The sequence below is a fragment of the Aplidium turbinatum genome, chromosome 18 (genome assembly GCF_918807975.1).
Source record: "Aplidium turbinatum chromosome 18, kaAplTurb1.1, whole genome shotgun sequence".
Taxonomy (NCBI): Eukaryota; Metazoa; Chordata; class Ascidiacea; order Aplousobranchia; family Polyclinidae; genus Aplidium; species Aplidium turbinatum.
This window is the reverse complement of record NC_137489.1, coordinates 9786615-9813852: the sequence shown is the minus strand read 5'-3', so window position 1 is coordinate 9813852 and position 27238 is coordinate 9786615. Positions and strand designations below refer to the sequence as shown.

Sequence of the window (27238 nt, the reverse complement as noted above, 5' to 3'; positions counted from 1 at the left end):
TTCAATCATACAAATTTTGCTCAACTTCTTCTATTCGGAGTGTGAGGTTGTCTTGAGCTGAAGCTTGAAAAATGTTTGCAATACCAAATTAACGAAAACAAAGTATTAGTGAAAGTACTTACAAATTTATTCAATATGTTTTCTGTTGGACCTCCTGAATTTCATCCCCATTCTTCTGGACCACCTGCTGCCTTATCAACTATGCCAACTGCACCGTATGTATAATAATTGTATAGGCTATGTTGACAAACTTGTCGCTTTTTTTGTTTTTTTATATGATGCCATGCAGTTAACATTCTTCCATGCTGCCAAATGAGTTAACATGCAATTTCTTGCACTGGCACTGCTCTCAGCACAGTAGCCTATGGTCAGTTGGCCATTGCAATAAAGTAATTTCTGTGGAATAGATTTTTTATACAGTCACAATGGCATTCCTTGCCGAAATATTTGTCGTCGAATATCTTAACAGGGTTCGATCTTAGCACTGGTTCTCTGGCCAATGTCTAGTGCGAGTTCCCCGCGGACCTGTACGAATCGTTTTGCACTGGTCCGACTGTCCATTGCGAAAATATCATCGTATTATGTCGTTTGATAATTTAGAATGCGTGGTTCTCGTTGGCGCTTCTTTTCAAACAACAAAACACATGGTCCGTGCATGTTAAATCGTAAGAAGAGTTTTTTGTTTGTTGTATTCAGGCTTACACCCGGTGGTTGAAGATTTAGATTAAGTGGACGGGAAGGCAAGGCAGCCAATCTTCGTGTCCACCTTCAGGCATGCCTTTAAGTGTCCGGACACAGCTGCATGCTCTTGACCGGTGTCGAACCAGCGCCCGTTCGATTGCCGTTCCAGGGTTCTCACTAGGGTGCGGTGAAAAATTAAAATTTTAGAATTTCAACAAAAAGTATGTCTTAAATGGTGGCCCTACACCTAAAAACATGTCTGATGGTGTTTTGGAATTGTTGCACCCCTAACTGTCCGTGCAACTTTGGAAAGTTGTATGCGGGGGGCCCAAAATCATAAAAAATAGCATAACTCATGATCCATGCGTCGTAGAAAGTTAATTTTTGGCTCTATGGAATCAGAAACACCATGTTTTTATTTGTTCCAAAAGAACTTTTAACTCCAAGAGCAATAGAATTTAAGTTATGCTCAAATATCTAAATTTGAGACATATTATGGGCAAAAATATCACAAAATGGACAACATTGAACAAGTTTGGACAAACCAATGACAAAATTTAAACAAGAAATTTTTTTATTTATGTCATGTGTCAGTGCTCGACTGTTGAGCTTACCCTTCAAATTTTGATAATGGAGCACTGGCTTATAGTAGCCTATACTGTACAAAACAATGATGCAAAATTGTGTATGATGCGCTCAAATAACTTTGGGACAAGAAATTCTGTAGTTTGGGCTAATTACCGGTACTTAAGCTAAGCTTTTTAAATGTTGTCACTTGAATAATCAACGTGTGGACATTAATTATAAGCAGTAGCCTAAATTACACAGTACACACACAATATGATGTGTTGTCAAATTTTTTTTCTAAGAGAGTTTGTCGACATAAATTGATGCTTAGTATGAAACTTTTTCATAAGTTTTCTTGATTTGATTCGCTGGCGTATCATGCTATCTCGTTTTTCAAAACCAGCTACTGCTCCAGCAGCTTCAGTAACAAGCTTGATATGACTCTCTACTCTTGATTGCGACAGGGATGCTTTAAACTCAAAGGTTTGTCATGCAGCACGTCTTTTAGACGCAGACAGTTAGGCGCCGGTCAAATAGGCGCGCACACTGTGGCGTCTGGATATTTAGGTGCAGAGCACTGTGGCGCCCGTTCATTTAGGTGCTATTCCAAGTAAAGTTTGCAGATTGTATCAGCTTGGTAGGTAGGGCAATGCTTTTCACACAAAACGTTATATTGAACAGAAAAATATGTTGTTTTGTTTGTACGCGTGTGGAGATGTGCGAGACAACGCTCTACTACTCTTGATATTAGCACATCTCCACAGGACAGTTGCTATGCATTCTGAACACAGGTTGCAGCCAGATGGAACTTTATTTAATCTGTTATCTTTCGCAATTTCTTCTACTCGGGATGAATTGGTCGTGTGGCGAGTACGTATGAGACAACGCTCTACTGCATGAAAACATTTCTATAGGGCATATGAACTCTGGCTACAAGTTGCAAGCATACTGGTGCGTCTTTGTTCGTTATTAAACCTAGTCTGGGTTTTGACAGAAAACTAAGTTACTCTTCACTCAAGCCTACCACCCGCTTGAATATAGGCTACGGTATATTATTTACTGATGTTTAGTGTAGTTATTATGTGACTCACTAAAAGTGAACTTAGTCATGTTCGGAAACTTGAATAATTTACTTTGCCTTGACATTAAGTTTTGGTAAAAGAAATTTTCGAATTGCATGGTTGGAATTACCAACATCTTCAACAATCACATCTTCTTCTTCTCGATGCCATCCAGAACATTTTCCAGAAGTAGAGTCATTTCGTAATGCTCGTATTCTATTTACACCCAATCTTCGAATATCATCCTCGTCACACAACATTGCAAGCAAGATGTTTTCGTGGTGGCCAAAATAAGCATTTCTTTGAAGAGTTTTCAAGGCCTCATCTTTTACTTGCTGATTTGAAAATTTGATAACACGCTGCAACATTCTGAAGAAATTCTTACTGCCATCAGAAATCTTGTTGTTCAGTCTGATGTCAAACCAAGAAGGAAAATATACTTTCAAACAAAATTCAGCCAAAACTTTAAGGTTCTTGGATGGTGTTGAAGTTGAAACATATCTTCGAAGAATTCTACATCCAAGAGTTAACCACCGAGGGTGCACGATAGGTCCTACTTCCATAAATCTCAAATCCTCATCCACTTCTCCTAAAATGATGCACCAACAAATTCTATAACGTAGAATTGGTCTGAACTTAGATCATCAGTAACGTCATTTGGTAAAGTCGGGAAAGTGGAATATGGAAGTGGCTGAAACTCTGCAATAGGCCATTCGGAAACTGAACTGCCAATTTCTTTTCCAATTGCAGCTGAAAAGCTGTCAGGACTTTTTGTGCAACCATCTAGTAAGGAGAAAACATGTCGTGATGGCAAATCATCGCAATGAAGTAAACAAATTAGCTATTGCAATGGGCGTTGAAGGTGTCTCTCCAGGTTTACAATACAGCCATGGATAATTGGATATTGCCAGTGTTCACAGCAGTTCCATTAGAACCAATAATTTTCAGTTTATGCTCCAGATCAGTTCCTGAAAAGACATTATACAAATTTTCAGCAAGTGTTTCTCCTTTACTATTGCTTGTTGTCAAGTGTGTCAAATAAACTTCCTCTGGCTCACCCACAACAACGTAGTGTTCTTCCAATTTTGTAGACATTGAAGTTTTTCCGGTTTGTTCTTTTACCAAGTTGTGTGATTGTGATGTAACAAAGTGCAATTGTCAAAATTTCAAGTTATTTGAGACATAAAAAGTGATGAAACAAAATGCAATAATTTGTGAAATTTCATGACCAGTGAGATAATTGGGCCTGAAATTCGATTTTACTCATAACTTAAATTCTATTGCTCTTAGAGCTAAAAGTTCTCCTGGAACAAATAAAAACATGGTGTTTCTGATTCCATAGAGCCAAAAATTAACTTTCTACGACGCATGGATCATGAGTTATGCTATTTTTTATGATTTTGGGCCCCCCGCATACAACTTTCCAAGGTTGCACGGACAGTTAGGGGTGCAACAATTCCAAAACACCATCAGACATGTTTTTAGGTGTAGGGCCACCATTGAAGACATACTTTTTGTTGAAATTCTAAAATTTTAATTTTTCACCGCACCCTAGTTCTCACCACTCGGCTATGTAGCCGACTATCGTAAGAAAAAAGCAATCGCAACATCATGTGACGGTGTTAAATCATAAGAAAAAGGGTAATCGCAACAACATGTGAGCTCTGGTAGCCTAGTTTCGACCCCAAACCTGCCATACATCTGTGAGGTCAAGAAGGCCCGACACTGGCTATGTGTTTACAAGGCCAGACAAACGCACATTGGATTCCGATTATGACCCATTGACCCCGTGATCGTCCCGTCATCAGATTCCGATTATGACCCATCATCGGATTCAGAAATTGAAGAAGAGCCCCAAGTACATTGAAGACTCAACGTAGATTGAATGTCTTGCTTAGATAAACTGTTGTTATTGCCATTGTATATTTCCATGTTATTGCCACCATTCATTATTGTCGTTTTAAGGTGGTTTTCCCTGGGTTGGCCTCGTGCTTCTCACGACAATCTTGTTTTTATCAGTAAACGGCACGGACCAGTGCGATCTCGTGCGGACTAGTGCAAATGGTGAGCCACTGGTCCAGTTGGCCAGTGCAAAAAAAGTTAAGGTCGAACCCTGCTTAATGAAAGCAACATGGAATCAAATGCATTGTCAAAGTAATAATACGGTAATATCAAAATGGCTATTTTTACATGTACTTGTTGCCATGGTTACAATCAGGTGTTGCCAGAGTTAGGACTAAATTTAAGAAGGGTTAGAGTTAAAAATAACCTTAGGGTTTTGATCTTTGCCAAGGACTACAAAAATTTCCAAAATACAAGTTTTTGTTTTCAACACCTTTAAACTTTTCTCAAATCAGGGCTGAATTCCTTATCTGGCAACACTATTGAGGCTATTATTCCACTATATGGTGTAAATATAGCCACAGCCTAATAATATAGCCTAATGCATTTCCAATTATATATTTCCATTTTCAATATAAGCACGGATTAGGCTATTTAAGAATGATCCCAATGGAAGATGCATGTGAATAGACCCCCCTATTTCATATTTTGTGGGCTACACATTTTTATTTTTTGCCATTCCCTTTAAGTCAAAATAGAAATTTTTGGTTTGTTAAAATTTACAATGTCTGTTTGTTTTGTTTGTTCTGTTTGCTTGGTGTTTTGTTTGTTTAGAATTATGGTGTTAAAATTGGATGTATTGTAGAATGTACTTTTTCAGATTAACAGTTTAAAAACCTAATGTTTTTCAAAGCAATAAAAAGTATAAACGCTCATAATATTACTGATTCTGATTAAGATATTTTTTCATTGTTTATTATACTATTTCTAATATGTAAATTAAAATCGCAAAAGCGTTACTTTCGCAAACACTCAGTTTTCCAAGATCTTGCCATTTCTTCACAAAGTTAATCATGAAGCTACACATAGCATGGTTAGCCTTGTTGTTTCTTAGCAGCATAAACAGTTTGATACAAAATTAAAAGTTTGATTTTGGTTTAAAATATTTCAAAACTGTTGACTTATTTTCTTAGCTTACAATAGGTTTCATTTAGGTCAATTGTTTTGTGTAGTACATCAGAAAAATCTTCATCTTTTGTTTTTTTGTGACGCATAGTTTGAAGGTGTGGTTGTTTCACCCATGTCCAAGGCTTCTTTTGTTAATGCGGGGAGGAGAGTCATCATTGGCTTCTAATGAGTCATTTTCTAATTTATTTTAACATGTTTGTTTCTATATCAGTCTTTCAATTCACCAGCCAACACCTGTGCAATTGCATCTGCTTCTTTCTCTTCACCATAACCAAGAGCATGCTAGAACTGTCCGACTGCAGTAGGCCACTAACTGAAACTAAAAATCCAAGTTGTGTTATATACTACCTGAAAAGTGTTTCGGTGCTCATAGGCTACTGGTTGTTTAATTTTTGTTGTTGCCTATGAAATATTCACCGGACCGCAAAAATATTCAACTTGTCAAAATGGATCTTTGCTAACATAAGTTGAGTAGCCCTGGTTTAGTACATTGAGTTGTTACTGTCAACAAAACTATTTTATAATCAATGCCTGGTAATTGGTCCCTTTTTGTATTTAGAAATGTTTTTTGTTGCTTCACAGTAGCCCACAACAAATACACTCACAAAAGCAAAAACTGTTTAAAACAAATGAATAAGTTTTCCTCAATAGATCATTCCGTTAAGCGACTGATTGTGAACCAAAAAGTGGCAGAATCAGAAAGTGTCGCCAAAACGTTGTAGTTGGTTCGTCGCTGTTCAAGCCTCCGTTTCCTATACCGAATCAACAATAATAAAGCTTCGACTAGTTTGTAGTGCATGCTGATGGGTACTGCGCGCAAAGATTCTAGTGACACAATTTTACTAAATTTCTGTAACCTATTTCAATAAATGTGATTGAAGAAATGCGCAAAGGCAATGTCCGCAAAGGTTTCGCCATGTGTCTTCCAAGGCGTTAAATCAACGTTACGCAACGACAGTCGTGTGCAAAATGTTGCACAGTATACAAACAGTGCATTTACGATATTGATCGTTTGAGCTGCAAGTAAAAAATTGCTTTCAGTGTTCGTTGGTGAATTCTTCTCGTTTGCTGGAATTGACTTAGTTCAATAATAATCTGACGCACATGACGCTACGTTTATGCCATGACATATACGCCTATGGCATAATGATTTTTCATTTAAGTTTTGAAACCCTTACCCGGATAACGCACGGGACTGTTCGCTGGTTTGTGTCGTGTCGTGACATCCGATTCAGTTATTTTTCTCTTGCGATCTAACAACAATTGGTACATTTTCGGAAACATGTAATATTCCTTTAACACCCTTGCATTTTGTTGAATATTCTTGTTTGCAAATTAAAAAGTACCTGACAGCTATGCTTGAGATTCCCAGACAGCAAAATTGGCCGTTTACGTTGATTCAACGTGAAAAATATATTACTGAAATGTTTCTTAAATGACACAGTCAGTTGCGCAGTTCTATAGCAGTAAAAGTATGCATAAAGACATGAAGCTTTTTTCACATATGTTTTGAATACTGAAGCTTTTGCAAATATTGTTTTACAATGTCAATTTCATATGCAATATAACATGTTCAGTCGGAAACTTAATTGATTAATCTCTGCTTGCTTCTTGGAATTTTGTATTTAGGCCTACGTTATCTTGAATATGTTTTTTTTTCGTGCGTATGTTGAAGCGCGGGAACGTTTTATTTTATTTTTAAAGCTTATTTTATATGGCAAAATCGTCATTTCCGTAGGGTGGCAATTGACCAGTAGACCGTATGGTCGTCTCGTTGTCTCCCTGTCGGTATGGGAACTTGTGTAACTTTTGCATTGTGTATATTACTGTACTTGCATTTTTCAAACATGTACCTATGTTCCTGTTACTGACAAATAAAACATTGATTGATTGACAGTAAGAAATGAAAATGTTGCAAACATTGAATGTTACGGCACTTTCTGCGTTGTAAGATTGATATGTTATGATAACACGATGAAATGAATTCGTTGTGATTTCGAAGCTGAGACGGCATTTCACGTCAATGGGAAAACCTAGCTTAAAAAATATTGTAAGGAACAAGCTTCAAACGAAGCACATGCTCACTGCACTGGCCAAAAACGTTCAAGCGGAGCTTTCGAGAACAACACCGAACACATGCTTTGTGTTGGGTGGATTAAACTTTATCAGCGTTCTGCTGTGATTTCTTGAACAACACAATAAGATGCAATCGTTTGCATTGTTGCTGGCACGTCAATACCATGGCACAAGCAGCGCGACAGCCTTTGATGCCACAACTCTTTGTTTCTATCAGTCAACGCTTCAATTAATCCCAGACAGCAAAATCCTTCATTTTTACATTTAACGTTCTCAGACGTTGAATCAGTGCAAAAAAGATAGATTTTGCTGTCTGGTAACCCACTTCTCTTTTGGGTAACATCATATGTGTGGACTCCATGCACCACAATTAGCTTTTGTTTGCTTTATCTTGTTCTACTTCTCTGTTTGATCTTTTTTTAACTTAAAGAATTATGTTACTCAGCAGCCGTTTGTAGCAAGAATTGACAGCGATATACACGTGTTTCGCCCATGAGGCTGGGCTTGTCAGTATCGCACCACTAATTCATGCCACAAGGGTATGCCACCGCCGCTTTTACCAGTCAGTTTAACTCCTATTTTTGTGGGAAGAAAAAAGAGCCAACAAAACCAACAAGCGCCAGGTCGCTCCAAAGTTGATTGTTTTTATCAAAAAACAACCTAAGTTTTCATCGCATTATTAATTTTGAAAAAAAAACAAGCGTTTAAATAAATTTTGCATCTTTTTCTTCGCCTGAAAGATAACGGATTCGATATTTTAGAATTGGCAGAACTATTCTAGAATAGATTCGACTACTCGACCAAACTCATTTCTAGACCTGTATAATGTATATGAGCTCTGGTTTTATTTGTATAATCTTCTTAGCTTTCTATTGCAAGTAGCCAGCCAAACTGTTTTAGCAATTAGCACCCATTCACCTTTTTTGTTGTGTCAGTTTTGGCACCTGCTGTTTATTGGATATCTAAGTCACCGACTAATCAAATTAAGGGCCCAGTTTTCATCACACAGTTTGATTAAAAACAACTTACGAAAAAGGCAGATCAGTGAACAAGGCACGCTTGATTCCAGTAGCTGGTCATAATCCCAAATCGACTTTCAGGTAAGGAGTGATTACATCAAGGAGCCGTTCGGGCTTCGGTCACTGATAGGCTTATGGTGATACGGAGAGGTCATTTGATTGGAGTTATTTGAATGGCGTTGTAAGGATTTGCCCTTTGTGCATGCGATGCTTTATAAACTTTTGATGTTTTTGTTTCCAGAATGGAGATGGCTGGAGAATATGCTGAGCTTAATATAGTTGCAATTGACGGCTCACCACGATATGCCGCCAACTCAGTTCATTTCGATGCTTCATATGAATTATTATGGGTTGGAAATCAAGGGGTAATTGCTGATAACATAATGTAGTCTAAGTAGTTCTTGTACTGTGCTAACGTTAACGTTATTTGTATAAAATTAAAGTTACTTAGGTGTTTTGTTTGCTGAATGTGGATAAAGCTCATATTTGAATGCCGTTTGATTTTTTTATTTTATTTTTTTTTTAATTTTGTTGCTACCAGTAGTTATTTAAAGTTTTCAAATTTAATTTAAATAAGTAAAAGGTAAGTAGCGTGATTCTCATGTTTTGAGTATAACAAATCACCATGTGATATTGTGAGCTGGCATGTTGAAATCAGTGTGATACGGACTAACTGGTGTGATATTTTAAATTCATACCACAGTTTTCTTCACGTGTAAACGAATACTGTAACTGGTCTGTTTTGAATGGCGACAATTGACATGTGAGATTTGACATGTGTTCATTCAAAATGAGCAAGCAATGTTGCGTGCTACCGATGACTGCTAATACGCAGTAACAAAATACTATTTGTAATAGAGTAACTATGTTAACTAATAAAGGAAGCTGATGTGCAATGAATAAACCGATATCGCACATTGAACAGATAATTTTATGGTATCATCGCTTTGAATATAATGCTTGAGTTGCTATATTAAAAAAAAATTGCATGTAATTCGAATGGGCAATGTTTTTCCAATCGCTCAGTTATAAAAAAACAAAAACAACACTGATTACATACTTGATTTTGATTTGCATTTAAATTATATGCATTCCAGGGACACATGACGTCATACTTTGGACCATCTGCTCAAAAATACACCTCGTTTCAAATACATCCGAGAAATTATCCAGTGGTTGAAATTTTATCCATTGGAGAACGAGTTTTAGGCTTGACAAAGGATACTTTGAGATGTTCCTTGAATCGAGGGCTTCCCGTGTTTACATTTAAGTAAGTCAAATGATAGAAAATTGGTGTGTACGAAAATGCGGTTCTGCTTGTGAGTTGTGATATGCATCGTCTTATGTTTTTTTGCTTGTTTTAGTGATCGATTCTCATCAAACATTTTTTGAAAACAATTTTAATGCCACGAAATTTTGTATTGAAAATCGTTTGATGGCGAACGTGTTCAGAAATATCTGTCGACGCTTTGGTGTACATTAGGGTTTTGGGTTTATCTTTTTCTTACGAATTATTTTATTGTAAATTTGTAACTACTATTTTTTTTTACATTTGATGTGCGGAAATTTCTCAGTGGTGCAAATTGCTAGTGGGTAATTCCATTTATAATCAAACACCCCTTGTAACCACTAGTCACAGATTTTGCTTATTTTGACATATTTTGTACATACTAAAAAATGATGAAAATAGCAAAAAAAAATTTAAAAAATATCTTTATTGGGGGCCGAGATAGAGCACTGAATTTTCGGCCACTAGTAAGATTTTGGGAGCTGAGCACAGCCATTTTTTCATTTTGCACCTTCATTTTTTGGCAATAAGTCTTTACCTTGAACGATTTTCACAATGAAAACATGCATTTTACCAATTTAAGACCCAAGAAATTTATTTTTGCAATTAAAATTATGCTAAGATGAACATTTCAAATGGCAATTTAGGTTTAAAGTTTTTCTTAATTTATTTTTGATATGATAACTTTGGGGGAATATTTCGGAGTGTTGAGAAAAAGATGCCCAAAAAAAATTAAAATTTAAACGATTAGTGGTTACAAAATTTGAAAAAATCTGATGATTATAAATGGAATGCCCCTAGTCCAAGTCTGAAATGAAGTTTTAATCATATATGAGTGAATCACTAAAGAGAAACACTTGTTACTGTTACCATTGAAAATTTTAAGAAATTGAAAGATAAAACATTAATACCTGTAAAATTAAAGTTTAACGAATGTTTAACGAAGTTTTTTTTTTGCGATTTAAAATACAAACAGTGGACGTTTTCAATACAAATTTAAATAAACCAAACTGGACTTGTCTGCAAAAACAGATAGTCCAAGTTTGTATAGGCAAGTACAGTTGCCTGATACTACTTGGTCCGTGTCTTTAACTTTATTGTATACCCTTTATGGTTAGCAATTTTCAATACGTTTTCTTCAGAAATGAAATCCTCCAAGACACCCAATGCATGACAATGCGCAAAGAAACGAATGTGCTGTTGGCAGGAAAGAATAGTGCTTTGGTGGAAGTTGATCTCAATACTGTTTCCATCAGTAACAGGTAGAAAGGCAAATTGTTGGTCTGATAGAATAACTTTGAATTTTAAAGACGAAATGGTAATAGAACAATGTGGGAAGCACAACCGTCGTTTGTTTGGTCATGTTTTCTGTTTCAAACTGTTGTGTTTGTTGGTTGCTACTTTGTAAATGCTCAAGGTTTCTATGTTTACGAAATCATAATCACTAACACCACTAAATTGCTTACGGGATATGTACAGTCTGACACAATCATAGCTTATTAATAACTATATCCACTGCTATTGCTACTCACCAAGACAACAATATGTTACATAACAATTTTTGCTATGCATCACCTAGCTAGCAGGATCCTTAATGTAAAAGTGATCTTATTTTTTTTTCTGGCCTGGCATGCAATCGTCCACTCACCTTATTTTTGTTCTGCTCAGCATTCCCCAGCTTGAAGATGAAGGAACAGCGATCTTCCGTACAACATCAAAGTATCTATGCTGTGGTGGATTCAATGGAAAAGTAAGCGTGTGCTCTTGTTGTACTGGCCTTTAGATTACCGTAGTTATTCGCCCACGTAAGCTGTCAGTGTGCAATGTGCATATGTTGTGGCCCTAAATTTGACTTGCTAAAATGGTGCAGTTTCCACCCCAACTTTCATTGAAAAAAAGAGACAGTTTAATATCACTAACTACCGTCACTCCGCTCATTTCTGACGGTATTTCTCCGGTTTTTCTCTATATTTTTGGTAGTCGCCTCGCCCAGGTATTCTATAATTTATCTTTTTTTCTTGAACGTGTCACATGTGTGGTGTGAAAATGTACGTTGTGTGCAAATCGCACCACGACATTTCTGGTGCGATTTCTACTCAAAGCATTATGCGATGTGCGTAGTTACTGCCTTTGTATCCTACCACTTCAATTTGCTTTTACAAAATAAGTTCAAGATCCAGAGAATGATATTTTTGAACATTTGAGTAACAGAACAACCAAGCTTGGAATATATCAATAAATGAAATAGTTATTACCCATTTGGGATAATTCTTTTCTGTCGCTTTATGGCTGGACTAAACGGACTTGCAAACTATGCATGTGCAATTGTTTTGTTCTATACATTATGTTGTTAATTATTGTATATTTTTGCTAAGTCTTGTGAGCTTAAATTGAGATAAACTTGATTATAATAATAATAACATTTATATAGCGCCACATCCACAATCAAACTATGCTCCTTGGCACTGTACATGACAATGGCGATAATTAATACGGCACTTATACTTTGCAATTTGTTTTCTTAGGTTATGCTCCGTGATCCCGACTCTTTGAAAATCCAGCACACCTTGGACGCCCATTCTGGGACCATCTCAGATTTTGACGCTAGCGGACATACTTTGATCACCTGCGGGTTTTCACAGCGACCTGGGTAATTTGTCATAGTATTTTGTCTCCTAATGGCGGCTCCTTTTCTTATAATCCAGTTATGGAAGGTGTTATGTTATATAAATTATCGCTGTTAGAAGACCATTAGCTACTCAACACGCATATCTCAATTCACTCCTTTAATAGTGATGCAATGGCGATAATATTTTTGAAAATAGCAATGGCGATTGTATTTTTAAAGTATTTAGGTTTCGTAATGCCTTATTCTACGCTCCAGGATCGTACGAGTAAGTCTGCGCGTGTTTTACAACACTTTTGCACAATCTTGTGCTGTTTGTGTAGAGTTTTGCCAGATTTTACGTTGCACCACACGACATCCACCGATAGCATTCAAACACGTTTTTCTTGGTTTCATTGCTTGTGATCAACGCAATATTTGAGCGTCTATTGAATTCGTCTTGGCAGCACACCACAATCTGTTGAAAAGACCAGCTTTATTTTTTATATTTACATTTATAAATTATTTGTCACCTTGTATTGCACACTTTACTTTGCTATCTTGTATTTCCATTTCTACCATACAAAATTTTGAAGTTATCGATGTTGAATGCAAGCGGGTACTTTTTACTGGTACTTTTTACTTTCTTGAACTGAACGGACAAACACGAACTGATTCGTTTGCATCTCAAGTTATTCACGAAAACGTCCAACCCAAAACGTTTCATTTGTTTATCAATTTCCACAGATCTGGAGGCAATGGCTCCCATCTCAGCCTGGATCGCTACGTGAAGATGTATGACCTCCGAATGATGAGAGCCCTCACGCCCATACAATGTGCGATCCAACCTTCATTTCTAAGGTAGCAGCAGCTATTTAACCTTTATCAATAATAAAATGTTGCTTAATTACGTGATCGTTCATTCCGAAAGCTGACTTTTTGTTCACTTAAATTAGTTTAATTTTACAAACTAAGTTTTGTAAATGACTGATGTCTCACTATTGTATCACAACGAACTGCCTTTTTTGTTTAACCTTTTGTTTTGTTTCTTTTTTAACCCAATAAGAACTTTGTGGTCCTAGCTTGCTGAGGAACAAACTGTTCTTTGTGTTCGTGCGTCAGCCAACGCCTTCGTGTTTGTCTACTCAGTTGATCATGATCGCACTTATAATTGCATCAGTGGCTATTTTCTACTACTGTTTACAGCTCCTGTCCTTTCCAGCATCTAAACCGTGTACTGTGCAAGAATTGTAGCAGTTTATTAGCAGTGCTGTTTGTACAGGTTCCTATCAACCTACACAAGAAGAATGCTCGTCGTTTCACAAAGTGGCCAGTTCCTGTTGATCGAAGACAATGCCACAGTGACACCAAACACGCCAATTTACCAAGCCAACTTACCAGGCACGTCAATCATCAACATAGACGTCTCGAGCTCTACTCAAGGCCTTGCCTTCGGCGATTCAGGTATCTTTTCTTGTCTTAATATTGCGTCTTAGTTTGAAATCCTCTTTCGAAAGAAGTGGAAATATGAGTTTATTGTCTCTGCCAGGTGGATGTTTACACCTGTGGTCTGCCTCAACCAACCCATCGTTCAATCACATTCAAAAATCGCCGGAATTTGGTACTTTCTGCCAGCAGGGTGAGCCAACGAGCATCGACGACCTACGGGTGAGTTGTGAATGGTGCCCATCAAGAACTTCTCTGGTTGTTAAGCCGGTGAAGAGATGTATGTTTGCGCTGCTTCTAAGCTGCTACTGGATTTAGACAAGCTTTGTCGAGATATTTTTACTAGGCGTATGCTTGATAAGCTTGTTTGTTTTGTTTTTTAGTATAAAGTCTTTATCTGAAGTCGCTTTTGATAAACTTGTTTATTTTTATTCAAATCTAACTTGAGAACAATGGAGTAGCATCAAATTTTAAAGCACAGTTTATTTGTTTGCGCTTCGGTTTACTTTAGTTATTTTTAACAAACGCCTGTATTGGTAAGTCATTCGTGAGTATCTTCAGTTACCAAATGCTTGAAGCAAGTCATACTGTCCTTGTGTACTCTCATTGGCTATAACTTGTACAAGCAACTTTTTCAAAATTTGAACCGTTTCAGTTCTCGCTATCAATGATACCAATGCCGCGCACGCAAGAACCTCTGTTTTCTGATTGGCCAGCCGCCAAGTGTGTCCCCGTCAGTCGACGCCCGCCCCCCATCGATCCCGACCTTCTACGTACAATGAAGGTCATCCACGGGATTGGGTATGCCCCTAATCCCGGCAATCGTCGAAGAAATCAGGTCACCCCAACTTTGCAAGTTTTTTTTATTTTTAAAGTATAGTAGTAAATATTTTCAAATGCTTGTCATTTGTGTTGCGTTAGTTGTTGGAATGATAAGCTGTATCTTGCTGGTTCGAACCTACCCGAAAGCATTGAATGGTCTTTTTTCAAAAAGATTGCTTATCACGATTGAAAGAATACAAAGAAGTTTTTTACACATTTATGAAAAAATAAAAGACCTAATGCATTTAATTTTATTTTTAGTGAGTGTGCAGTTAGTTGTGTGTTTCAATCTATCCCAACCCCATTTAAATGATTCTTCCTTTTAAGTGTCAGTTTTTCAATTTCGTACATTATCGCAGGTGCCATACAAATTGAAAGACATGTCGATAAAAGATCAAAAAGGTAAAAAAGCAGCCGTGCCCGACTCACCACTGGGCAGAGATGAACAACCGCACCTCTACATGGTCCCTAAGAAGTATCGGAAGGTGAAAACTTAAAATGTCAAACTTAACGCTAGTTATCGCCATTGAGGTTTCTTTGCAAGTTTGTACTTCTCTAGTTAAAGTTACTTGTTTGTCCTCGCGTTTCATTCTTCATTTTTGTAATCGCAACATTTTCAGTATGCTTCACTTCAAAAGTGAAATTCTACTAGCCTACTCTAATTGTAATCTATGAAATTTTAGATGACCATGATTGCATGCCCATACATGTTGTTGTACAAGGCTGTTCAATTCTTGACCGCCAACTTAACTTCCAATGTCTTCTCCAGGTTGTGTTTAAATATTCAAAACTTGGCGAAGAAGAGAATGAGATGATACAACACTACAACAAAACTAACTTCGCCGGATTGGAGCCCAACATACCCAATGCTTACTGCAACTGCATGCTTCAAGTACGTTCTATTGACTAACATTTACGTTCTAGTTTCGTTCTATTTACAAGTAGGCCTATATATTTGTTAAATAACCATAAACTTTTTTCGTTCTATTATTGAGGTTTTTGGGAGAAAGATTTGCACTTGCACATTCAGCAAGAAAGTCGTTATGGCTTTAAGGCTTAAATCATTTGCATGATGGAAGGACGAAGGGAATTATCAAGGAAGGGTGTAGGGAATGTCTAAATCGCTTTGCAGGGTGACTTGGCTTTTTTACGTGATATTGTGTCTAGATTTTGTACTTCATCGAACCTCTTCGATGCGGGTTGCAATCTCATCACAACCTCAACAAAGAATTTGACTTGGCTGAAGAACTCGGCTTTCTATTTCATATGCAAGATTCAGCCAGAAGCGGAGTTCTTCAGGTTTGTTTGTTTTTTCAATGTGACACCTCTTTTGTTATCATTCGATTTTTAATTGGATGAAACTAACGTATGTTGATGTAACAAAACAGAAAAAAATCAACGAAAGTTAAAACACATGTTTCACTATTATACACAGCAATGGCGAACGCGCATGCTTCTTGATATTAAACCGGTGACCGATTTTCACGTAAGTTGGTGATCTACTTCCAAGACTCAAAAGTAAAAGCAAATGATCGCGGGAGGATCCTAACCTGCTACATCAAATTTGCTTGGCTCGGGTGATAAAACGATTGATTGTGTCTCTGCAGGCAAGCAACTTCCTGCGGGCATTCCGTACCATTCCCGAGGCTACTGCTCTTGGTCTGCTTAAAAATTCATCAAAGCCGGAACAAATCACCAGCGGGGGCGCCAACTCCAACCTAGCACAGCTGATACAGAGCTGGCATCGCTTCATTCTGCAGCAGCTGCATACGGTATGTTTTCTATATGAAACGATTGGTCAGGTCTAACATTCGAAAAACGTTTCAGAAATGTAAAAAGCCGTTCAGACAAAAACGCCCTGCTTTGTCCAAGCCTGAGCAACTTCTCAAAGTTACTTATGTGTAAAACTGGGTTTATTGAATAAAAATTTTATTTTTCAATACATGATAAATTGTTACAATTTTGCCTCAAATCCCATTTTCGGTGTATACTGTGGTTTTCAAATAATTGTTTAATCAACGGTTTGAATGTTTGAATTCTGTTTTTAGTTTTTTTTTTAACTTTTCCAGGAGACCCTCCCGACTGCTGATGCTGTTTCGGACAACCAGAATCTGATCATTGATTCACCAAATGATGACGTCTTCACAAACAAACAAGGTATTGGCTATTGCAGAGGCCTGACTGGAGGTTTAGCCGGGAAAACATCCCAGCCAGCAAAAGTTGTCAGTTTCTACATGGTTTCAACGTCTGCAATTGTTGGAACAATGAAAAAGGGCAACTTTTATACTCGCATTGCAATATGGACTTCCTGGCCGCACTGTTGATACGATTTCTTTAGCTTTGATCCGAAATGTAATAAACTCTCCAGTTTTTGTAGCACTCGTCCTTGTATGTAGTGCGTTTTCTTACTCACCTAGTTACGTCTCTGGTTTGAAGCTGCTCAAAGTTTATGCTTGTGCCTATTTTATCATTAAAAATTTACTACGCTTCTTTAACGTTGATTTGATGCAAGATGTGACCAGGTTTACCCTTTTTAACGACATTCATAGAGCTTATTTCACGCAGAAACTGGCAACACTGAAAAGGACATGCGTTCCCTCGTCGAAAAGTTATTTGGAACCGAAGTCAAAATTTTCAATCAGTTTCGAAATGGACAAACTTCTGAAAGGAAAACCGTTCAGTTTCTCTTCAACCTGACCTACTCTTCGCTTACCAAGCCAGGTACACGTTGCTAATATGTAATTTCATTGTTGCCAAACGTAGACCGAAAAGCCAAACGACGAAAAATCAGCATCATTTCTCAGGGAATTTTGCAGAGTTTGGATTTTTTTGTAAGTTGTCTGCTGAATATGTAGAACAACTGAAGTCACAATTATAATTTTTTTATGCAGGCGAGTCGTTAAAGTACGTTCCTTTCAGCAATGTCATCAAGAACAGCATATCTTCTCAAATTCACACGAAATCATGGGACAAAGCCAGCGAGACATATCAACCTCTGGTAATATGGATTGCCAATGCTAACCAATAACTTGTTCTCCCAGTGTCGTTTTTGGTGTCTCTTACAAAAGATATTACTTTTTTTTAGGTACAACAAAAGTTGTACCATTATTTTTTTATTGTTTACAAATCTAAGTTAGTTTAATCTCATTTTCAATTTGCTATTTTCAGATTCAAACAAAGACTCCGACAACTCTGCCCGATATTCTTGCGCTCAATTGTTCTTTGCACCGCGAAGAAGACTGTCAGTTCTGGAAGGTGGAGTTTGCAATTGTTATTTTGTTCAGCAGCTCAACTTAGTTGTCATTTTAGATATACTGGCTAAGTCGTTGCTGAATGCTAACCACTGATTAGCAAAAAACAACATTGTTGCTGACGTCATTGATTTAAGGATTGATTCTTCATCTGTAAGACTAACGCTTTTACGAAACTGTGGTTTTCTCCTCTAGACCTATACCCAACCAGCAACGTTTCCAGATGTGAAAAAGTACCGGCTTGGGTAGTGGGTAGCTATTTATTTATAATACTCTGAAAGAGGTCAATGTTTTTCACCTGACTACATCTCAGCCAGCAAAAGTTTTTATTTAATTTCATTCAACTTCTGTAGACTTGCAGGGTTTCCGGGTGTATCTGGCCGTTATAAGCTTAGTTGAATCGACATTTGCGGTATTTTCAACAAAATATTCGTCTGTTGGACGTTATTTTTGAAAAAGCTTGTCAGCCTTAGCTTGTGGAAGCTCATATTTTCGTTTGAGCTTCTGGGGTCAAGGGTCTACCTTTTTTACCACTCCAGGTTGACAGTGTTTCCCTGACTAGAAACCAGCCACTTTTTGCTTTCTATCGACCAAGGCTCGCTTATATTTGCTTACGTAATTCCTTGCACAGCAATGTTAAACATTGTTTCCTTGTTCAGGACAAAATGTTATCTTTTGCAGAGCCAAAGCGAATTATTTTCAGAAAAAGTTGAGCGTCTCGCAGCCAACAAGGAGTCCAATCGTCGATCCTCTATCAAAGAAAATCGTCCCAAATCGAACAAACCTACTAAAACTTCGTCTAACTCTAGTGATGCCTGGTAAGGATGTTTTTAGCGTTGTATTTCAAATACTTTTAGATCACACAATTTTGGTAGAGAGGTGACTTTCTTTAACCATAGACAGATAAAACCAAGCAACCACACGGCATTTAACATCATACATTAGAGTGAACATAAAACTATAAACTACGAACGTTTTCGGCCATACTCAAGTTACTTGAGAAGGGCTAGCTTGTATGGCCGAAAACGTTCGTAGTTTATAGTTTATGTTCACTCTAATTGTATGATGTTAAATGCCGTGTGGTTGCTTGGTTTTATCTGTCTTTTAGATTACAGTTTACAAAACGCGCGCGCATTTTCAACTTTAAAATGCGATTCAAAAATCTGCTGAAATCTGTTTCGACTTCATGGCGCAGAAATAATAAGATTTCATTTTTTTTTTTTTATTCCAGGAATGTATTTGCTGAAACAGAAGGTCTGGACTTATCATTTGAGAAAACCACCACGGCCAGTTGGGTTCCTCTTAACCTCACCATGCTGATCGACTCTGACGGGCAGCTGATTGTTCAATCCGACAACGACTCAGGTACAAATTTCTCTCTTTGTAGGTATCATAGCTGATGCAGCTCTATTGCAGTAGATGATGTTCCAGCCGGCGCAAATGCCACACGGAGCCAAACTGTTACATCTAGCTTTCTATCGGGATTGAAAATAGTTGAGCAAGATCTCAGACAGCAAATCAATGTAAAAAGCGGTTGATTTGCTGTGGGATTTGCTGTCTAGGATTTGTTGGTTTGCGCCAGTAAATGGCAATTCTCATATATTGCGAATATCGCAACCGATTTTGCAACCTGATGTATTTCGACATTTTTAAGTGCTCTTGTTGATCTTACCCAGCAAGCAAAAGTTTTCAAATCGACAATTTTTGCCAGCTGTATATTTACTCAGTCATGCTGAACTTACACAACTGGTCAATAATGTTCTCGAATATTCAACATCAATACAACATTGTCCGCTTAAAAACTTCAACTAAACTGACATTTCTACGAAAGCTTAAGTTTTTACGTTTAGATATTTTTCTATTTCAGATTTTAACGAAGTGCCAAAGGATATATCCAAAGATCCCAGGTAAGGCAACAGGCTGAAGTGTTTCATCTTGGCACCGTTGTGGTGAATTACAGAACGGTGTGGTCAAATGCAGTCGTCGACTCATTTGCCATGTCAGTGCGTTGGTCTTAAGTCAAACCAGCACGATATCAGTGTAGTTAATGCACGAGTTTTCTTTGCGCTTATGTTGCTTGAGCAAATCTGTAGGTCTTACAACGCCAGCCGTTGTTGAACGTCGAAAAAATATAAAAATATTTGGATCTAAATGTTTTCTTTACAGTGCGCTTCACTACGAACTGTTTGCAACTGTGGCCCACATTGATGACCCGAGGACTGGGGGGAACTTAGTCGCCCATGTCAACGTAGGGAAGAAATACCACCAGCGCAAGGAAGTAAGCAAAGATAACAGAAGCAATTCTAGTCTTATTTCAAGAACAAATGCGTGTTATTTGTTCGCAAAAAAGTTTTTTCTTTTCAGTTTTACGATCAAAGATATTGTTTTGCAGGGCGTCACTCATACGCAGTGGTACTTGTTCAATGATTTTCAAATCAGCTCGATCGACAAAGAAGACTCTGTCGACTTCGATCTCAAATGGAAGGTTCCTTGCGTGTTCTATTACAAGCGTGTCGATGTCAATGGCAGGTACTGGTTTCAACAGCACAAGTTACCCATCGAAATGTTGTTTTTTAATTTTGTTATTTATCTGAAATGTCTTGTTATTTATCTGAAACCTCTTGTCCGCCATGTTTGACACAAGATGCCTTTCTAGTAAAAAAGAAACGTGTCGGCTGTCGACAAAAAGATTAGTTATAGTTAGTTATTTTAAGTTTTGCATTGAATAAACCCTTTTGAACGACCATTTGGTATTACTCAGGTAGGTTTAGTTCGTGAGATTTGAATGATTATTACCTGAAAACACTAAACCAATGCAGATCAACTGAATAGTGATCGTGAATTTACCCAGACAGCAAGTCAGTCATCTTTTGCATTGATTCCACCTCTGCAAGCGTAAAAATGAATCAATGTAAAAAATGACTAATTTGTTATTTGGGTATATCATGGATAATTTCCTACTATGCAGTCAACAATTGTTACTAACAAACCATCATACGCTACTATTACTTAGGCACCGTTTGCAAGTCGACTTCCCACTAACCTCTGACATCTTACTACCAACACCAAGCATATCGAAAGGCATGCGGCGTCACCTGAGCTCGAGCATAGACCAGCTCAGCCCCAAGTCCGCGATGACCTTCACTCCGCTCTCGGAGGAAGAGATTCCTAAGGACGAAGGCATCCTTGTCGCGCTGGATGCGGAGTTTGTTACGCTCAACGCAGTAAGTGCGAGAGGCTATTAGAAATATTGAAGACTGTTATAAAGTACACACGTAGGCTACACGTCAGTGATTGATTGAATACGTTTTGCATACTGTCATCAGCTAAAGTTTTATTTGCGACAAGTTACATTTTGACCAAATCCTAAGCCAACTTCGACCTCGCATTGATGCTAACGTTTCCTACCAAAAACTATTTCCGGCTGTCCGATCAACAGTTCTTTCTTAACAGGAAGAAGCGGAGCTGCACAGCGATGGTACCCGGTCGACCATCAAGCCCAGCCATTTGTTGTTGGCCCGGGTCACCGTGGTAAGGGGAGAAGGTGCACTTGAGGGGGAGCCTTTCATCGATGATTACATAGCAACGCAAGAACAAGTTGTGGACTACCTCACCAAATTCTCTGGTAAGACCAATCCCATCGTGTTTCGCAGTTGATCAAAAAGAAATAAAGCATTTTAAACAGTAGGGAATTCCGAAAATATCTTTAGAATGTGAATTTATTCGTATTTACTTTTTATAATCTATGAATTAGTATCACTGTACGTGATAGGAAATTATAACTGGCTAGAAAAATTGGACTTTTTTACACTGATTTAACATTAGACGTTGGATCAATGTGAAAAAGAGCAATATTGCTGTTTATTGTAGGCATCAAGCCTGGAGACCTAGACGTAATGATTTCCTCCAAGCACTTGTCTACCCTGAAGCTGACATACTGCAAGCTGCGCTATCTCATCCAGTGTGGTTGCGTCATAGTCGGACATGGACTAAGCAAAGACTTTAAAGTGATCAACATTTACGTAAGTTTAACTGACTAACGGCCATTCAAAACGAAACTGTGTTCTGTTTTATATCATGTTTAATGAAATCGTTCAAAAGTTGTATTTTTTTAGCCGGATTAAACCGGCTTAAACTTATTTAAACAAACAATTTGCCGCTGGTTGTTAGATGACACAGCGACTCTACCAGAGATTATGGAGGAAAAACTTATTGTCATTTTTTGTGGTATTTGAAATGTGATTGCAACTCAGTTTTGTCAATTAGTAAACCGAGGTCCTCGGCCTGTTTGCACTTCTTAAACAAGTTTTCAGTTTGGTCTTAGCCTTAGTTCTTATGTTTTTCAGGTACCTGACAATCAGATCAGAGACACAGTCCACCTTTTCCACATGCCTCGAAAGCGTTTTATTTCGCTGAGATTTCTTGCCTGGTATTTCCTGAGTAAGTGGCAGCATACTTTGTGCTATCTTGATAGAGAATCAACGCTGTGTTATAAAGACATGTCACCAACTATCATGTTAAACAGGCCATAACGATCTGTAAATAGGATTGTGTCTTTGTGTATTTGTCTATTAACTAAAACTCAACCTTAATTAACAGAGGAAAAGATACAGAAAGATATGCACGACAGCATCGAAGACGCGAGGACCGCTCTGAAGTTATACCGGTAAAACTGCTACATTATTTTGCATGAGCAATGGCACGATACTGGGACTTGGTTTGACATCTCAACCAAATATGGGATTTCCATGATTTTGACTGCCCGATAGATTGCTCGCAAGCCTCTCTATATGACGACAACACAATAATAATAATGATTATTTGCGTCAACAACGCGTTAACCCAGGTCCTGGAAGGCGGATTAACCCATTAACCCGTACTTTACAACTAATTAGGGCATTTTTGAAACGATGCCTGTCCAGTTGTTGTTATTAGTGTGTTGCTTGTTATAGTTATTGTGTCAGTGTAGCTTAATTTTTTATTATCTGATTCTAAGCTTTCTTTCTCAGGAAATACCTCGAGTTAACATCAAGCGATGAAAAATTAAAGGAATTCAAACAAAGCACCTTGAAGAAACTTTATGACGAAGGGAGGAGACTTGAATGGAAAGTACCCGAAGAAGAACCAGCTGGATAAAATGAAAAAAAAAAACGTACAATGCAAAAGGGAAGATCAAGTGTTTTTATCGCCAAAATATCTTGATTTTTGCGGATTTTTAAGCAGATTCTAAGGCGGCAGTCTGGGTCATGGACTTTCATTTCTTTACCTTTCTGTTACTTTTTTACTTTCAAGTGTCGCGCTCGATTCCAAGTCAAGCTGTGAATGAAATTAAATCGTGTTTCTCGTTGAGCTTTTTACTGCCAGCAACAGCGTGATTTGACGTAAATAAAGAAACAAAACCTTTACCGTTGAAGTTGCAGGAGTTTAAAGGGCGTTTCGTTGTGAAGTCAAAGTGTATGTTAGTCCGCTGTCTCAAGCCCCTGCCTCAAGAGCCTCTACAAGTATGCGAAACTACCAGGAATAACCAATCAAGGCTATGTCGGTCCGAGGATGAAAATTCAAAACCAATCAACCATGTTATCAAGTAATAATTGGCAAAATTAGCCGAACATTCTATTGTATCAGCAGTTTGATGTTAAAAACAAATTGCCTGAAATTGAGGCTTGAACATTTTATACTATCTATTCTATTGGTTCCACAAAGGTTTTTAAGCATCAATCTACGACACTCGACAGTCCTTGAAAGTAAATCGAAAACTTCTTGTGATTGTTGACGCAATTTATAGTGATTGTGAGAATCTTTGTCCCCAGACTGAGAAATCTTTTAGAGATTAATCCTGGCAGTTTTGCATACTAACAGAGGCTTTGAAACGCAGGCGCGGTCATCGAGATTGACAGGTCGTAGTTTTCGCTTGTTGAGTTGTTTTGAATTATTCCATCCACAAGGTGGCCTACCGCTGAATGAAAAATTGTCCTTGAAATGCGTTGCTTAAGCGCGCACCCCGAGAGCTAAACTAAGTTATACTAGCCATAAAGTTGTGCGCTTACCCACTAAGCCAGTGGTTCTCAATGGGGGCTGTAGCGCCCCGGTTTTTCAGGGGGTATGATTACTTCGGATCAAGGAGGCGTTTTGATTATTAGGGTGCATTCTGGTTTAACCCATCTACCACCCAGCGTAACGATTTCGTCAAAGAGCTGGTATCGTCGTGGTAGCATTTCCTACCTCATGCCTGGTGGAAAAGGGATTCAGCTGTGTTGTTCTTCTACATACCAACCCACTTAACATATCCATTAGAGGTGATCTTCGAATGTTTCTCACTAGCTTTACACCGGATGTGGAAAAACTGGCACTTTTTCACCCACACTGACTACCAGTAGACCTATAGGCCTACTGTTTTCATGCTCGCAAATACATATTTGCTTTTCATCAAATATAGTTACCAGTCTCTAAAACCCTTACAGCCTGTTTCATCCTAAAAGGGAATCATCAAAAGGCCCTTATTCTAATAGAAATAGAATTCTATCTGAATACGGACTTTCTGATGGTCCCCTTTTTAGGGTAAAACAGGCTGTAAGGGTTTTAGAGACTGGTAACTAGCCTATATCTGATGTAGGGGAGAGTGGGGCACAATTGGACATCGCATTTTATAGAAAAAATTGGAAACTCTAGAAGTCCTTGCCTTGGCAAAAAATTAGTTTCACATCTGTCGTTGTAGGCCTACTATGAAAATTCTAAGAGTTTGTGTTGGTTGTGTATTGAGTTTGGCGGTGGGAAGTCTTTTAGCAACTGTATAGTATTTTTTGTGGATTTTATTTTAATCGTAATTTTTTTAGCCTTAAGTAAAGATTTTTAGTTTATTTCTTTTTCTGTTCAAGCCATATACAGTAAAGTATCTTTTCATTACCTTTGTATTGACCTGGCTTTTAGAACAGATTGTCGCTGCCCAACTTTAAATCGATGTTGGTGTGTGGGGCACAATTGGACACAAATTTCGGGGTACAATTGGTCTGGACAGCAACACACATGATAGATAATATTGCAAGAATAGTTCTTTTAATATTGCATGATCTCATGTAATACAATGTCATTTAAACGTTGTAATAACATTAAAAATCCATTTTTTTGGGAAACAAAATAAAATTTTAGGGAGGGTAAAATTGCTTTTCCAAGACCCCCCCCCCCGTAGCAACGTCCCTGATTTTACCGCAATAAACAAGTAAAACCTATTTATTTGAGTCATTGTCATTTTCTTGATGACTTTTGTGTTGGTTTAAACTGTTGTTTCTAAACCATTGATAAAATTTGCAAATGTCCAATTGTCCCCCATTACTGGGGTACAATTGGACACAAACAATATTTTTTTCAATTGAATATAGTATTTAATATGCATTGCCTAAGTCAGGGGTCGGCAACCTTTTTTGCTCTGCGGACCGGTTTCAAAATGAAATTTTTTCGCGGACCGGTCTTTAAAAAAATCTAATGTTCAACCATGAAAATTTATTGCAGCTCATATACTGTAATGTCATTATTTAATGTGGGCCTTGGGCTTGTTTTGCCTCAACGAGACGATCCCACCTAGGAAATATAGAACTCAACGACACCCGCAATGTTTCTCTCACGTCCAATCTGTTTCGCGGTTTCGTCTTTGTTGCTGCCATTACAGAAAATCCAGACTCGCATAAATAGGATGTCGGAAATGGCAGCAAGGTTTTTAATGCTTTTATGGCAAGGTCAGGGTATTCCGGCAAGACTTTCATCCAAAACGTTGGTAGAGTCGTTGTATGAAAAATAACTTTCAAGCTACCGTCATTAGCAATATCCAGGAGCTGGTCCTGTTGTCGAACAGGTAAGGTCGATTCACCAGGTTTGAAAATAAATGGATTACGGATCCAATCCTTTGCATTTCGAGGGTCTTTAGCGCTTGGAAAATAGCGCTTGAATTCTATTAAAAGAGTAGCCTACGCAAGTGTCTGCTCACAAGTTCGGAGAACTCTTGCTCAGGCTCACTGTCTTTCAAAGTCTCTGCTAATGTTTGAAACATGTCAAAAACCCCTTTGTTTACGCGCTGCTCCCACAATTTTAGTTTTTCTGTAAACGCAGCCACTTTATCTGCCAACTTGAATACAGTTGTCATTTTGCCCTGAAGTGAAAGATTTAGTTCATTGAGCAGATTGAATATGTCACACAAGTAGGCAAGTTTGAGAACCCATTTTTCATCAATAAATTTGCTAGCAAGATCTGAATTTTTCTCCAAAAGAAACCTTTGCAGTGGCTCACTTAGTTCAAAAACTCTGTTCAGTGATTTTCCTCTGGTGAGCCACCTTACTTCTGTGTACAACAGAAGGCATTTGTGCTCGGCATCCATGTCCTCACATATCTGCTCAAACAGCCGAGTGTTCAGTGCATGCGCTTTTATAAGGTTGATCATTTTTACTACATCATTGAATACACTATGAAGCTCGGATGATATTTTTCGGCTAGCCAGCATTTCTCTGTGAAGTGTGAATGAAACAATGAGTGGCCTCGCACTCTGGTGCGACCTCCTTAATTCGAGCAGTCAAACCAGACAGACGACCAATCATGGCTGCAGCCCCATCCGTACACAGACCGACACAAAAAGACCAGTTTAGTTTCCCTATGAAATACTCATTCAGAGTCTTCCACAGTTCGGAGGCTGTGTTTTTTTTTTGGCAAATACAAAGCACATAACATGTCCTCATGAACATCCTCTTCATAAAGATATCGAACAAAAACTAGCAGCACAGCTTTGTTTTCCATATCAGTAGATTCATCACGCTGAATCGCAAACCATGGTGACTTCACCAACCGCTCTAACAGTTGAGCTTCAATGTCTATCGCCATGTCCTCAATACGTCTCGCAACAGTGCGCGCAGAAAGCGAAACCTGCGCTATCTTTTTAGCTGCCGATTCTCCTAAAACTTCACGGCAAATATCACTACACGCTGGTAAAATCAATTCTTCTCCGATAGTAAATGGTTTATTAGTCTTAGCGACGCGGTGAGACACCAAGTACGATGCTCTTAGTGCATTTGGCTTTGTTGATAAACCTGTCCTTAGTAATCGTTTTTCAGCTTCGTGATCACTTTTTCTTCTTTCAAAAAAGTCCAAAGGTTTACCTTTTAGTTCGGGATGTTTTGTGTGCAAGTGCCGAATTAGTTTTGAGGGCTTCATAGCGTCGTTTGATAACTTGCTGTTACAAATTAGACAGAGCGGATAAGGTGTTTCGGAATCACAAGTTGAAATGAATCCGTACTTTACATAGGACGACTTATAATGGCGAATGAAAGAAGCCTTCCTTTTTTTTGAGGTTGTAGATGTAGACCCCTCGTTTGCGACATCAGATTTTTCAAATACTGTTGGCCCACGGCCAT

The 27238-nt window shown here is 38.1% G+C and overlaps 2 protein-coding genes across 3 annotated transcripts; one reads left to right on the top strand and one right to left on the bottom strand.

Annotated features, from left to right (window-relative positions):
* On the top strand, nt 1-23251 carry LOC145787797 (PAN2-PAN3 deadenylation complex catalytic subunit PAN2-like). Of its 2 annotated transcripts, XM_082599623.1 has the most exons (30): nt 1-215; nt 8676-8799; nt 9532-9704; nt 10865-10984; nt 11391-11472; nt 12248-12372; nt 12578-12616; nt 13075-13188; nt 13610-13791; nt 13877-13995; nt 14429-14611; nt 14955-15080; nt 15365-15487; nt 15763-15894; nt 16203-16367; nt 16665-16752; nt 17161-17316; nt 17487-17593; nt 17764-17850; nt 18528-18664; nt 19078-19211; nt 19714-19753; nt 20013-20124; nt 20239-20375; nt 20860-21070; nt 21300-21471; nt 21717-21868; nt 22193-22286; nt 22446-22512; nt 22856-23251. In XM_082599623.1, the coding sequence occupies exons 1-30, from the start codon at nt 136-138 to the stop codon at nt 22980-22982; spliced, it is 3708 nt and encodes a 1235-aa protein (XP_082455749.1). In that variant the 5' UTR covers nt 1-135; the 3' UTR covers nt 22983-23251. The 2 variants fall into 2 exon arrangements, with proteins under 2 accessions (XP_082455749.1, XP_082455750.1); XM_082599624.1 differs by lacking the exon at nt 12578-12616.
* A 3241-nt stretch (nt 23252-26492) lies between these two features.
* On the bottom strand, nt 26493-27038 carry LOC145787163 (SCAN domain-containing protein 3-like). Its single transcript, XM_082598892.1, has one exon. It carries the CDS (start codon nt 27036-27038, stop codon nt 26493-26495), a length of 546 nt encoding a protein of 181 aa, XP_082455018.1.
* Between the last annotated feature and the right edge of the window lie 200 nt (nt 27039-27238).